General features: G+C 32.2%; 3 protein-coding genes across 5 annotated transcripts; 2 read left to right on the forward strand and 1 right to left on the reverse strand.

The window, feature by feature from the left end:
- The first annotated feature begins 339 nt into the window (after positions 1-339).
- LOC11442228 (ubiquitin C-terminal hydrolase 22) lies at positions 340-4,519 on the forward strand. Of its 3 annotated transcripts, none has more exons than XR_005645377.1 (4): positions 340-1,439; positions 2,014-2,132; positions 2,444-3,852; positions 4,161-4,519. XR_005645377.1 is itself a non-coding variant. In XM_024775282.2 (3 exons), the coding sequence occupies exons 1-3, from the start codon at positions 673-675 to the stop codon at positions 3,220-3,222; spliced, it is 1,665 nt and encodes a 554-aa protein (XP_024631050.1). In that variant the 5' UTR covers positions 340-672; the 3' UTR covers positions 3,223-4,121. The 3 variants fall into 3 exon arrangements, 1 of the variants encoding a protein (XP_024631050.1); XR_005645378.1 differs by having other exon boundaries at positions 4,330-4,519; XM_024775282.2 differs by lacking the exon at positions 4,161-4,519 and having other exon boundaries at positions 2,444-4,121.
- A 3,926-nt stretch (positions 4,520-8,445) lies between these two features.
- LOC11442227 (probable folate-biopterin transporter 2) lies at positions 8,446-13,203 on the forward strand. The gene is made up of 5 exons (XM_003588830.4): positions 8,446-9,069; positions 10,129-10,388; positions 10,499-10,594; positions 10,810-10,980; positions 12,356-13,203. The coding sequence occupies exons 1-5, from the start codon at positions 8,691-8,693 to the stop codon at positions 12,965-12,967; spliced, it is 1,518 nt and encodes a 505-aa protein (XP_003588878.1). The 5' UTR covers positions 8,446-8,690; the 3' UTR covers positions 12,968-13,203.
- Positions 13,204-13,205: 2 nt separating this feature from the next.
- LOC11435389 (L-type lectin-domain containing receptor kinase IX.1) lies at positions 13,206-15,553 on the reverse strand. Its single transcript, XM_003588829.4, has one exon. The coding sequence runs from the start codon at positions 15,443-15,445 to the stop codon at positions 13,409-13,411; it is 2,037 nt and encodes a 678-aa protein (XP_003588877.1). The 5' UTR covers positions 15,446-15,553; the 3' UTR covers positions 13,206-13,408.
- Positions 15,554-15,696: the final 143 nt, after the last annotated feature.

Consider the following 15,696-nt stretch of genomic DNA (forward strand, 5'->3'; position numbering starts at 1 on the left):
ATATTCAAATTCAATACCAAATGAATAATATTAACATTTTAAGTTCAGTTTTACGGAGAAATAATATTCATATATTGTGAGTAATACACGTTACAAAAACTTCACCATATTTTTTTTATAGAGAAAACTTCACCATATTATTATATTATTAACTATTATTATAATTTATAATAATTATATATGATCAAGACTAATGACTCAATGGCTTGCTAAAAAAAAAAAAAAAGTCTAATGACTCAATGTTAATGAGTCGGTCTCATTTATCTCTTTTAATATTTTTTACTAGTTTTTTAATTAATAGAAAAAAGTGAAACTTGATACAATTTTCTTTAGGGTCTTCCCTCAAGACTTTGTTGTATATTGATTGATTATTTCTCAGAAAAAAGTAAGAAACATCTATTATTGTTTCAAGCATGCTTATGCATTTTTTTGTTTAATATACCTTTTTATTATTATTATATATATCTATATGAATCATGATCATCTTCAAAACCATATAACTTAATAATCAAAAGTAAAAACCTTATTTCTTTCTGTCCTTTCAATTGTTCTTGTTTTCTTGCTTTTTTCATCTTTATTCAAAGAAGACAATAACATCACTTTAAGGTTCTTCAACAATCATATTCTGTCTTTGTTTTCAACCATTCAATTTGTGACAAAAATTCCATATTTATGATGTTTCAAAGAAACCCTTTACACACAAACCCTGAACCATGCAACCATCTTTCAGATTACAAGCTTAAACATGGTTTCAATGGCTACAAAGCCATTCAAAAGCTACTTGTAACTTCTCCAATTGGTAGAACTAGTTTGAAAAAACCAAATTTAAGAATACTCAGATGCAGTTTTTGTAATGGGTGTGAAAAGAGGGTTTTTTTATGTTTGATTTGTTCTTCATTCTGTTGTTTGGATCATACCCTTTTGCATATTCAAACTGAAAATGGTCATGATTTGTTTGTTGATGTAGAAAGGTGTGAACTTTACTGTGGGGTGTGTTGTGATCAAATTTATGACCCTGATTTTGATCAATTTGTTATGGCTAAACATTCAATGGTTTTGCCAAATGGTGTTGTTGGAAATGAGAGTATTGGTCAGAGGTTGATTAAGAGAAGGAGATTGGTTTCTGGGGTTGGATTGTATTTGCAAAATGAATCTAAGTTTAGATTTGAAACCAAAGATCTGAGGGGAAAATCTTGTTTTCCTGAAGGTTTGAGGGGCTTGAACAGTTTAGGTAGTACTTGTTTTATGAATTCTGTGTTGCAAGCATTGCTACATGCACCTCCATTCAGGGACTATTTCTTGAGTGGTGGACATAGTTTGGAAGATTGTAAAAGAAGAACGACGGAACGGTTGTGTTTGATTTGTGATATCAATACTGTTTTTTCAGCTATGTATTCCGGTGATCGAAATCCTTATAGCCCTGCTCAGTTTCTCTACAGGTCTGCCATTGTTCTTTATGTCATTACATTTCCTTATAGCTTTTTGTCTCATGATAGTAGTGGCTAATATTTATCAAAGGGATCCAATCTTCCTCTGTTGTGTTGTGTTTTAAATGATCATGATAAGAGAAATTGCTTCATTTGTGAAATTACTTAACTTCGAGTGATTCTGATTGTGATATTCAATGAGCTGGAGATGAATTGGTTTGAGTAAGTATTGAAAACAGGAAACTTGTTGCTTCATCGAGCGAATTGATTATCATGAAAATATGCCTTTTGGTATGACCGAAGTGACAAAATTAGCGTTTTTTGATGAAGCTTTTGGTAACCAAGCACATTTGTTGTCGACTCTAGCTTGATGCTTTTCGTGAAAAGTTTGAAGTTGCTGATTTGTTTATATGAAATTGTAGCTAGTTGGCTGGAACAACTTCAATTGAAACCTAACTTTTTAATGAGATTGGATTTAAACCCAAAATTTGTATGGCTTTGGATTAGGACCTTACTATGTTGCTTTGCTTTGGTCCTCGAATTCCTGTTTCTTTTAAATGGTGAAACTTTTTGTTTTTGTTTCAAGCTGGTGGCAGCATTCAGCAAATTTAGCGAGTTACGAACAGCAGGATGCTCACGAGTTTTTCATTTCAATGTTAGATGCAATTCATGAGAAAGAGGGCATAACAAAGAATGGAAGCAAAGGTATTGAAATTTTGATACTGGGTTTTTCTTCTGCAATTTTGTTGTCTCATATGCACCGTGGCACTGTCTATGTTATGATTTATGACAGCTATAGCTGTTTACATATTGTTCTACCATACAAAAAAATCATATTGATGCAATGTAAATGTTACATATTAACAATTTTAGCATTAAATATTCATTCTGAACTTTTTCATTGTCGTGAAAACATTGTTGATATGTCTTTTGTATGAAAAATAAAGAAATGACTAACAAGAAGCGGTTATTATGTTTTACTCAAATACATGATGCATAATTATTGCTTTATACAGGCAATGGTGGTGACTGTCAATGCATTGCTCATAGAGTGTTCTATGGACAATTGAGATCAGAAGTTACATGTATGGCCTGTGGATTCACCTCAACAACCTATGACCCTTTTTTGGACATTTCACTTAATCTCGATATCAATATATCTTTGACCGAAAAGGGTAAAAAACTTACCAAACAAAATGCGGATGACAACATGTCGACACTTCTCGGTTGTTTGGATTTGTTCACTCGGCCAGAGAAGCTAGGGTCAGATCAGAAACTTTACTGCCAAAATTGTAAGGAGAGGCAGAATGCATTGAAACAAATGTCTATTAGTAAACTCCCTTTGGTACTTACTTTGCATGTAAAACGATTTGAGCATTCTTTCGTTAAGAAGTTATCGAGAAAGATTGACCGCTACCTACAATTTCCATTCTCCTTGGACATGACTCCATATTTGTCCTCTTCTATCCTCAGAGCCAAATATGGAAATCGAATTTTTAATTTTGGAGGCGATGAATCAGATACATTTTCCAAGTTCGAGATATTCGCAGTGGTGACACATTCGGGGACGCTCGAGTCTGGCCATTATGTTACTTTTGTACGGTTAAGGAAGCAATGGTATCGATGTGACGATGCTTGGATAACGAAGGTTGATGAGGCAACGGTAAGAGCTTCACAATGTTATATGATCTTCTATGTTCAGAAGACTTTGTACAATAAAGCAAATGAAGATTTGAGCCACCTTCCAAATTCACCTGGAAGAGAGATTTTGATTCCTATCGCTGGTTGTTGCTAGAGAGGATATTAAAGAGAGTACATGGCATCAAAACCAAAGAGATCCCTGAAGCCAATGCTCAACGAGAGAACCCTTTCTCATTGATTCTCTCGCTTGGCTTTGGAGAATCACAGTTTGTAGTTGACAAAAACGATTTTCAGCGGATACTGATAAATTCAAACTGCGACAAGGTGGATGTGGAAACGAAAAACGAGGTTGCTAATTGGATATATGCATGTGGATATGTTGACCGCAGTTTGAAACGGAGATTGATGAGTCAGAAGCAACTCGAACTCTTCAACAACTTCCTACAATTATGCTTAATGAAATTCTTTAAATGCAGGTTAGTCATGCACATAACTCTTCAACAACTTCCTATAATAAGAGTTGTTCAACCACCATTCTTTTTTCTCTACCAAGGGAATAACATAGAGAAAAAAGAAAAATCAAGGGACAAGAAAGGGGTTATGTAGATGATTGTTTCTAATTTTTGGGTGAAGGAACTTTGTATTACTCATGACCCTTTTACCTTGAGAGTGTGGATTTGAAAAAAGAGGTTGCTTCATTGATGCATAACAAACAAGGGTATTGTTAAAGACATGTTTGTTCATTCAAAGGTGATGTGAGGAATATTATGGATTTAACTTAAAGGTATGGTTGTGTGAAAATTACTGTTGTTACTGTTACTGTTACTGCTGCTATTTGATTAATATGTCATATTGAAGTTGAAGAAATTTGCTCATTGATAATAGGATGCTTATAGTTCACTCCACCCGGACTCAATTATATAAGTAAAAGTAACTAATTAAACATATATTAAGAAAAATGGTTAATTTCATTTAATTTTCTTGATGTAATCAAAATACTAACTGTGTTTTACAAACTATTTTTTATTTAATTTTGTATGGAAACTTTATTTATTTTGGAACATGCCATTGTGTACCATGATGGGGTTTCAGGCTCTTATATTTCCTTCTCATAAGGATGAAGAAATGAAAAAACTTCCATTAAACAAAATAAATAGAGCTAGACAGATAAGTAGAGCTGCGTAGCAGATGAGTTCAGTCGATTTTTGGCACAAAAAAACCTATGATCAACTAAAGCATGGAATGTTACAAATGGTATTAGGGCATACCTATCCGAGTATGATGTGGTTGGGTGATGAATCAAGCGGAAGTTGGTGGGCATGTGACACATGATGTTGACGAGGCTGGGGAGTAATTGTCGGTGCATAATGCATGTTCAATGAGCATCTTCAGTTGGCGACATTTAAAGTATTTTGGGATGTTACAAAGTCCCACATAAACTTGTCAAAAAATTTACCCAACTATTTTTATTTTTTTTTGCTTTGTTAGGGACCAAATTTGGTATTTTCGTATTTTGTGATGGATTTAATAGATTTTTTTTTTTTTTTTTTGTAATATTAAATTTAGCTTTCACTCATATCATCAAATTCAAAATACATATTACATAACATTACTAACACTCTTTAAAAAAAAAAAAAAAAAATTACTAACACTATGGTACTAATAAAGTGCCGACTTAGTGATAAGAGTTTGATCTTGTAATCTCCATAGACAAAGGTTAAATTCTCTCGAGAAAAATTATAAAATGATCAACATTGTCACTTTAATTAATAATTTAAAAAATATATAAATCTCAATAGTAGCAATAAACTCAAAAGATATTTACACTAACAATTACAACTTGAAAATCCAAAATACTATGATACCACATCTATAGAGATCTTCCATAACTCAAGATAAATTTGTCCCTTATTAATTTTTCTTATACAATTTCTCACGTAAAGTAACTAAACTGTCCACATTATCGTTTTAAAGACGGTTGAGTGATGGATATTAGTTCATAGACTAAATTGTTTTAATTTATTTTTGGAAAGCTGTGTTTTTTTTCTCTTTCTCCAGGGGTAATATGGAATTATGGATTATGTGATTTTTGTGAGGTGATATATTATAAATGAGACATCATTCTTCAATATATTTTATGATCTTTACAATTTATTAACGAATTTAACTTTTATACACTACTAGTAAAGGGAATTTTTTTTTGGAGGGGTACTGATGTAATGACTAATGAATTGTTATATTATCAATCAATCATAAAAATAAAATCAATAAAAATATTTAACTTTTATAGTAATTACTTTTAAAATCACATGTATGATTAGTTGTTGTGATATTATAACGGTCCAAAACTTTTATACTTACATTTTTTTAGAGGAACTTTTATACTTACATGATGTTTTTTTTTTTTTGTCAAATAATCTAGTGACTAGAATTTACCTTTTTTAAGGTGAATAAGTGGGGTGTCAGAGGTTCAAACCTCAGCCAACCCCTACATATAACAATACATGTTTCTGCCAACTAAGCTATGTTCAGAGGAACTACGTGATCATTGTTAATAACCTATAGATTTTGATTCCTAGTGATGGCATTTGTTCACATTTTCTCTCAAAAAAAAAACCTATAGATTTATTCACTGACGTCCTCATATGATAGTTTTCTCTCATTTTCACTCTCGATCGCAGCCCTACCTTCAAAAAATTGTCGGTCACGAAATTTCTCCATCAAACACAAAAGTCACATTTTCACAACCCAAACAAAAAAAACATATATTTTTATTTTAAGCAAAGTTGAAGATGAAAAGGTAATATAGATCGTTCACCATATATGATTAGTAGACAGAAGAAACCGAGGAATACCCCCACTTGAAAAGAAAGACAAATATTGACATGTGAAACATAAAGGAAGAAAACTAGTACATTTTTAAGCCGTATAATAATTAAATATCATTTATCAAAAGTGTCAGCAAAATAAATTTTTTCTTTTTTAATTTTTATTAGACCGGTACTAGTCACACCCCAAAAAAAACAAGTTACATCTAAATTTATTTAAAATTTTACAATAATATTAAAATTGCCCTCTTCATGTAAATTTTTAAAAACTCATCTTTTATGATCATTCTGAACCCTTATATCCTTTCATCCACAAATTACCATAGATGTGCAACCAATATCTGAATCAACATCTTTGTTATTGATCTGTACTATATTCATAAAGGTTAATGAATTTCATGAATTTCATTTTCGATGAGTTTCTATTTATTTATTGTTTGTTTTGGTATGAGATATGCCTGTCAATTTGATTTTAATTGAGATGTTAGTGTAAATTAAGTTTACGTGTATGTATATAAAAGGGGTTAGTGTAGTTTACATATGTAGGTTAATGTAAATTCAAGTTTACGTATGTTCAATTTAGGTTAGTGTAAATTCAGTTTACTTACGTTCAATCTAGGTTAATGTAAATTAAGTTTACTTATGTTCAATTTAGGTTAATGTAAATTTAGTTTACGTATGTATATAAGAGGTTAGTGTAAATTCAGTTTACTTACGTTCAATCTAGGTTAATGTAAATTAAGTAAGTTTACTTACGTTCAATCTAGGTTAATGTAAATTAAGTTTACTTATGTTCAATCTAGGTTAATGTAAATTAAGTTTATTTACGTTCAATCTAGGTTAATGTAAATTAAGTTTATAAATTCAGTTTACTTACGTTCAATCTAGGTTAATGTAAATTAAGTTTACTTATGTTCAATTTAGGTTAATGTAAATTAAGTTTATTTATGTTCAATTTACGTTAATGTAAATTTAGTTAATTTTAAATTTTTATTTTAGTTAAAGGGTATATTAGTCATTCTGGGATGTAACTTGTTTTTTTTTTTTTGGGTGTGACTAGCACCAGTCTTTTTATTACTGAAACTAGTTAATATTGAATATCATTTCAATAAAATGTAAAAATAAAAATAAAAATGATGTTTCCTAAATATAAAAGTCGATCAATGACTCTTTATTTCATAAAAATGATTGTTAACCGGGTAATAATCACTTTCATTACTGAATGTGCAATGAGTAGTCACAATAGTCCTTCAATGTATAAAAATTTAAAGGGTCTTGTTAAAGAGTGCCCCCGGGGCACTCTTTAAGCATGCTAAATTAAGTAATTGTTCTTTAAAAATGTCAAATTTTTCGATTTCCAATGCATTGATTAAACAAACTTTCATAAAAAATTACTATTTAAGACCATTGTTCTGAGGCACTAGTTAACATTTCCCAAATTTAAAATAGTAAGTGATTGTGCAATTCATTAGTCAAAATGTCCATAATGTTGAAGCATTCATTCATTAATACTGTCATATTAATCATTCAATTTACTTACTTATTGTCATATCGATCTTTATATGAAAAGTGTTATGTGAGCATTGAAAAATTATTTTAGCGTCAGACACTGTTTTGACCAACAGAGTTACAATTAGAAACTATTTTAAAATTTTGATAGATTGAAAAACTATTACGACTATTCGTTAGATATTCATGGAGTAAAGTGATGATTATGTTACCATAGAATTTATGTATAATAGAAATCTTTTTATGAAAAATAAAAAATTAACAAAAAATAAAAAGTATACTCACCCTCAAGATGATGATGTCACACATAATTTCCATTTGAATTGTGAGACTTAGGAAACATCATCGAACGACCTGTTTACGTTTGTCTGTACTCAGTTATCCAAAACCTTACAACAGCTGTCTGTCTCATCCATTTTGATTTACCCATTCCCTCACTTACTTCCTTCAAGATTTCATAACCCAAAGTCTTTGAGGCAAGTGGCATCCATCCATTTTCATCCATACATTTTTTCTTTTACCATGTTTTATTAATGTCTAATGTGCATAAATTAATTAATTTTGCAATATACATAATTTTTTTTTTCATCATGAAAATTGAAATCAATAACCCATTTCCTTTCACATTTAATTTTATAGTAAAATTCATAATTAAATAGTAAAAATAAATTTATACATAATGCACGACTTTTATTTTTTATTTTTACACAAATATAATTGACTTGTTTTATATACAATTAATTAAAGTTTTTAAAAAAATGTATAAAGACAAATTGGACGTTCAAACAAAAATCTATAATTTTTTTTTTTTTAAAATGAATTTTTTATTGATGTATTGCTGTATATTGTTGATTTAAATTAATATCTAATGAAATAATATAATTTTTTTTTGACAAGAAAATAATATAAATTTGTTTCCTTATATTTACATTCAATACACATATTTTTATATTTAATTTTGTTAATTTGTGGCCTTAGGAAAATGTTAACATTCATCTGCATTAATTATTAATATAAATTAAATATAATAAGGATAGAGAGAGAGATCCATAAAATTAACTTCAATATAACTCTTTGTCTTGCTCATCGTTTACTTTGTAAAATCCTTGTTTTCATTCTTTGCTGAAACTCAAATCACAAAAAAATGATTTCAATCCTTGAAAGGGTAGTACTAGATTCACACCATGAGAAACACAAAAACAAAAAACAATTTTTTTAAATAGTTTTCTTTCAAGCTTAGTACTATTATTTTTTATTTTTTTTGTCAAAAATAACAAGTATAACAATGCAAGAAGAAGAGAATCAAGAAGATTCAATTCCAGAATCTAAGCAACAAAATGAAGAAAGAAAGTCAAAGGGTGTTAGGATATGGAAGTGTTTTTGTATTCCAAGTGAATGGTTTAAAATGCTATCAAGAGAAATGCATTGGAGTTTTGTTTTTGGAGTTGTTGTTGTTTATGGAATAAGTCAAGGTTTAGGTGGTGCTCTTGCTGGTGTTGGAACAAAATATTATATGAAAGATGTTCAGAAAGTTCAACCTTCTGAAGCACAGGTTTATGCTGGAATTACATCTATTCCTTGGATTGTTAAGCCTTTATGGGGTCTTCTTACTGATGTTCTTCCTATTTTTGGATACCGTAGAAAACCTTATTTCATTTTTGCTGGTATGTTTTCTTTCTTTCTGATCTTGGTCAAATGTGTAGGATATATTAAGATAGTTAGCTCAATTTATGTTCTAGATGGGAATTTTGATTATTTTTGTTAGACAAAATATTGTAGATTTTATGTTTCTTTGTGCATTCTTTATAAATTGTAAACTTCTTTATGTTTATAAAATTTAAAGGAACTTCAATGGATGCTGAAGTGTTAGTTTAGTGAGTTGTAAGCGCAGTTTATAGGGTTGAAGCTCGATATCATAATATTCGGGTTAGACCTAAGTCAACCTTGTATTAATCGGGCTGTAAGGTGATGGATGTCTCCCTCTTATAACCATTTTTTCAGGTCACCTCTTATCAGATGTGAGACTCTTAACACGATAGGAGTTGATGGTGAACTTAATCAATTGCACTTAGATACCATGGGAGATTGGCCTCTTCGTCAAAGGGTTTTGATATCTACTAGGCCGCGGTTCAGGTTGCGTTTAACTGTGATTCTCTACAATATGAAGAACTAAGACATGACCACAACCCTGCTCATAACTATTACTTTTGGTGCTTTTTCTTTTGGGTGGATGGGGTAAACAAATTAGGATCTAAGGGGGCAGGCGTAGTTTAACTGAATGCTGAAAATGGGTTCATTATCTCCTTTGGCTTCCAAAGATGTTATGGAACAATGGTCACAGTTATTCAGTACACTTGATCTAGGTCTCATGTAGTCAAATGTAGCTTCAATTGTGGTCACATTGCAATCATTGAGACATCTACAACCTTGATGTCCCAGCCTAGATCACAAGGATAGAAGGAACACAGTCTCTAGGAAGATGAAATTTTACTTTTGTTTTTATGCAATGTGTATTAAGCATCAGTGAAGTTAGATTTTCTTGAGACAAACTTAGAAGGGTTATAAATGAGAAGGCTTGAATTACATATGTTTCTTATAGTGGATGTGGATTAATATCATCTTTTATCACAGATCAATGCTTCCTACAAGAATTGATGAAGAGATTTATAAACCGCCTCACTAATATAGTAGTCTGAATTTTTGTCCCTCATTGATGGTTGCAGGTTTATTAGGAGCAACTGCCATGCTTTTGTTATCATTCCATGAAAACCTTCATCTTGTGTTGGCAATTTTGGCATTAACAGCAGGGAGTGCTGGAGTGGCGATAGCAGATGTGACCATTGATGCATGTGTTGCACAGAACAGTATCTCTCATCCTTCCCTTGCTTCTGACATGCAAAGTTTATGTGCCTTTAGTTCTTCTATTGGCGCACTATTAGGATTCTCTATTAGTGGCATCTTTGTTCACCTTATAGGCCCTATGGTTAGCCTCTTGATTTTTCTTTTCTTCCTAAAACTTGGAAAAAAATTCCTTGTCTTAAATGTACTTCATTAATTTCTTTTTTTTGTAATCTGATAGATTTTTTCTCATAGGGGGTGTTTGGTTTGATGACTATCCCAGCTGGACTTATGATTTTGGTCGGCTTTCTGCTTGATGAGCCTCGTATACAAAACTTCTCTTACAGACAGGTATATTAACAATGTCATCGAAATCACAATATAACTTGTAAGATTGTACGGATTTTACGATCTTACTCTTTCCCTGCGATCTGGATTGTGCACAAGATCGCATTCTCATACTGTGAAATCACACGTGTTTTACGATCTTACTATATAAGTATAACTTGCTTATGGTAATTTCCAAGGTTCTAATGCTCACATAATCTGATTTTTCAATTCTCTAGGTGAGCCAAAATTTTGTGGATGCCGGCAAGGCTATGTGGACTACATTGAAGAATCAAGATGTATGGAGGCCTTGTCTATACATGTATTTATCCTTTGCACTGAGTTTGAATATCCTTGAAGGAATGTTTTATTGGTATACAGACTCAAAGGATGGCCCATCTTTCTCACAGGTATTTGATTAGGCATATTGATCAGTGTTAAGATTTTTAACAAGTCATGTATGCATTTCATCTTCCCCAATATGGACAAGTGGTGCAATATTTGTGAAGGTAGTGGGTTGGATGCATTTTCCAATCTAAACTTCATGTAATTCTCATGTCTGCTGTGGTGGAAATATTTTCCCTCTATCATTTGATGCAAAACAAGAAGACAATTGATTTCAAATTCAACATCGTAATCAGACATTTGTTTTGCATCAAGTGAGTTAGAAGGAAGAAGTCCCATTTCCATGTACTCCAAGAGCTTTATTTCGAGTCAAAATTTGATTATTGTCCTTCAAAAGAGAGCATAGAGAAATGAAAGAAATGAGCCAAATGTCTTTTGTATTCATGACACATAGATAGTTCTCTCATTACTCTTATAATTTAGGCTTAAGGCCTAACTCAACATTATAAAACGAACATGTAAAGTGAGGGCTATTTGTCGTATAAATGCTACTTTGGCCATATCTCGATGTGGGATCTCAACACACTCATGTTCAGGACTAGAACGTGGACAAATGTTGGTGGAATAACATGGATTTATTTCATGGCAGTGGCGGAGCTTGACAAAAAAAATATTGAGTTGGCAAAACATATACATACATATATGTAAATATTTATAGCCAAGTTCACTGGAAGTTGGTTTTGGCACAATGATTTAGCAGCAATCTTTTCACCAAATGTTACGTGTTCGAGTATGATATTTTTTCTTTTTTGGATCTTATTTTTTGTACTTACAGAAGAAAACATTAGGGAAGTTAAAAATTATGGAATGCACGGTACGAACTTGCAGACCTCTGCTTAACAGGCCCACGCGTAGCCACTTGGAAAAAGTACATATGACATAACTTAGCCTAGTATCATATATATATTTGCGGCTGTCATGGCTTCCCCCTGTCATAAGGATAAATAAGATGTTAAGTCCTTGTGATTAAGAGTCTGTTTGGATTGGTTTATTTGAAATTATCTACCGACATAAACACTTTGAGACTGCTTGGGAATTGGGAGAGCTTATGGAAAAAACTTTTGACATGTTCATAAGCTATATTCAGCTTCTTTCAATAAGCTCTCCATGCTAGCTTATGAAAATAGTTGATTTTATTTTATCTTTAGTTATAGAAATAGCTTACACATAAGCGCTTAATTAAGCTGTTTATACAAAGAGGGCCTAATTTCATTGTTCTACAATGCTTGATAAAAAATCTTAGAGGATGACAATATCTTTTATATTTGGCCCAAGTTGAAAGAAAAAACTATGTAGTATTTCTCTTGTCATATAATTTTGTTCAGTAGAAGATAATATCATAGAATACCAGTAACCTTTGTCTTGCATTTTCTTCCACAGGAGAGTATAGGTTTCATATTTTCAATCAGTTCAATTGGTTCCCTTTTAGGCGCAATACTATACCAATACGCTCTAAAGGATTACGCATTCAGAGACTTACTCTTTTGGACTCAGTTGCTCTATGGTCTATCAGGGATGTTTGATCTAATTTTGGTCATGAGATTGAACCTGAAGTTTGGTATACCGGACTACGTCTTTGTTGTGATTGTCGAAAGCATTGCTCAAATGACTAGTAGACTAAAGTGGATGCCTATGCTTGTACTCAGCTCAAAGCTTTGTCCATCTGGCATTGAAGGAACATTCTTTGCTCTATTAATGTCAATTGATAATGCTGGACTTCTTTCATCATCATGGGGTGGTGGATTTGTACTTCATGTACTAAAGATTACAAGAACAAAGTTTGATAATCTTTGGTTAGCGATTTTGATTCGGAATATTTTAAGACTCACTCCACTTTGCATGCTGTTTTTGGTGCCTAGAGTTGATCCTAACTCTTTCATTCTTCTTCCAAAAGAAAATGTGGATTCAAAGGTGATTGCTATTGACGACGCTTCAGAAACCAAGGATGTTGAATTGGTGTCTCTTGTACACAGTGTTGATGGTAATATATAACAGTCCAGAGAAAGTACATTCTTTTGTATTCCATATTTCATATTTCATATACAGGGAATTATACCAAGCCACTATTTATTTCTAAATTTTTTTGTTAGGGGAAATAGAGAGAAGGGCATAAATTAGCTCCAATGTAATATCAGAGGGATATGAAAGGGAAATAGATGATTTATTTATAAATTTTAAATGTAATAACTAGAATATCTTTATAGAAAAGTTTAGCATAAACTTTTGAAGATAGAAAAGGTAAATTTGTCATTTCTTTTTGTTGAAATGTTCCAAAATCTTACACAAGCAAGATATTGCAGTATTCAAATAGCCAACAATTTTGTCACAGAAAGAAATCAAATATACAGAAATAGAATGAATTCAATTCCACATAAAAAACCATAACTTCCATCCACAAAAAGACTCGACTCGTAAACTCGTAAAAGTATTGAACTATCTTCCAGAAGTAATAAGACTGTTAGTCATAGGTGGTGCCATTGAGGGACCATTGGATTGCCTAAAAGGTACAATAGGAGGAGCACGATCATGCATATCAAGTGGAAGTTCAGGTAATGCCATTTCAAGTTGAAGAACCTTAATTACTTCATAAGCCTTAGGTCTTTCTTTATCATTTGAATGAGTACACCATAACCCTACAATAAGCAAACTCTTCATTTCACTAACATCAAACTCCATATTCAATTTTTCATCAGCAGCACACATAAGATTTCCTTCCACATAAAGTCCCCAAACCCAATTCATCAAAGGAACATGAAAGTCACCATCTTGAAAAAACCTTCTCCCAGTTGCTAGCTCCAAAGCAACAATTCCAAAACTATACATGTCAGATTCTTTACTAGCCCTTCCTCCATTGATATATTCAGGTGCTAAATAACCATATGTTCCGACTACATCTGTTCTTTGAGTCCTCAACATTGGATCAACTAGTTTCGCCATCCCGAAATCACCGAGTTTTGTGCTGAAATCAGTGTCCAGCAACACATTAGCTGACTTAATATCCCGATGAAGAACACATTGCTCAGCATCGTCATGAAGGTAACGAAGCGCGTTCGCGACACCTAATGCAACCTTGTACCTTACTTCCCAAGCCAAACTTTTCTTGTCACCAAACAAATGTGTGTCAAGGCTTCCATTAGGCATGTACTCAAAAACCAAAAGTAACTCATCTTGTTCATGACACCAACCAATAAATTGAACCAAGTTTCTATGTATCAAACGGCTTATAATCCTAACCTCATTGATGAAAACTCTTTCTGAATTCTCAAAATCGGCAAAAATCCTCTTCACAGCAACAATCTTTCCTAAATAACTCAAAGCACCTTTGTAAACTTGTCCATATCCTCCTCTTCCAAGCATTCTATCATCATCAAAACCATTAGTAGCTGCAACTAATTCACTATATTCAAATCTTCTAGGTATTGTTGCTTTATCCAAATCAAATTTCTTCGGAAATGGTATACCATATTCATCAAGCCCTTCATCACAATTCTTCCTTTTCCTCTTCACTATCACCCAACCAACAATACTGGCTATCAAAAATACCAAAATAACCGGAACAATCACAGCAACGACAACAATAACCGTTTTCAACGACCCTTTTCCATCATTTCCCTCCACCAAACTCGTGGTAGAGTTTGAATCCTCCAGATTCGAACTGAACTCCCACGAATGAATAACATTACTTTCGGTAGAAAGACCTGTTGAAGCCGAAAATCCAATATTAACAAATTCAGGCAACTTCTTCATAAGATCAATTTGATAAGAAATTGAAGAATTCCCATAACTTCCATCACCTTTCACAAACCTTCCCTTAAAAGACCAAAAAACTTCCAACATCTTCTCATCAGAATTATAATCAATCAAAACATAACATACCCTACCAAGATTCTTATCAATATCAAATTTCCCAAAAGCAACAGAAGTCAAAGCATTATCATCAATACCAACATGTTTCATTGGTGGATCAGTGGGACCAACAAAAGTATCAAACTCAACACCAACAACATAGTTCATAACAAAGTTACTATTAGTAGTAGCATTAAAAAGACCATAAACACCACCAGCTGAATTAGGTGGTATTTGATAACCTAAAGGTGCCAAGTAAAACACAAAACCATCACCGTATGTAGTGTCATTTAGTTTATCAATTGTAAAAGAAAAACGTGTGGTGAAACTTGTGAGAGTGTTGGTTTTTTTGTCCCATAAATGTAAAGGTTGTGAATAGAATGCTCTTCCTACACGGAAAAGGTAACTTACTTTGTTGAGATCAATGGAACCATTGGTGGATTTTCCATCACCTTGGTATGACATGTTTGATGCAACTGTTGGATCATCAAAGTTTGTTATGTTGAACAAAAGTGAGTTTGTTTTTGGAAGGTAAGAGAGAACAAGGAGTAGTGAAAAAAGAACAAGGATATTTTTGGACTGATTAATGATGTTTGAGGAACAAGATGAAGGAGAATTCAACATGGTTGTTTGGTTTTTTTTTTCTTTTTTCTTTTACAATTGAAAAAACTTAGAATGTTTGCTACTAAGGTTTTTTTTATGTGCTAAAGAAATGCTGGCATGCAAGTTGCAGCTATAATACATGTGAGTGGTGAGTATAGTATATATAATTGAAGATAAGTACAGAGAAAAACTATAGACTAAAATGGGTGGCTATAGTATTATAAGATTCTATTACTGTGTGCGGAAGAGTTTTTCTTTGACAATATTATGAC

The sequence above is a fragment of the Medicago truncatula genome, chromosome 1, assembly GCF_003473485.1.
Source record: "Medicago truncatula cultivar Jemalong A17 chromosome 1, MtrunA17r5.0-ANR, whole genome shotgun sequence".
Lineage (NCBI taxonomy): Eukaryota > Viridiplantae > Streptophyta > Magnoliopsida > Fabales > Fabaceae > Medicago > Medicago truncatula.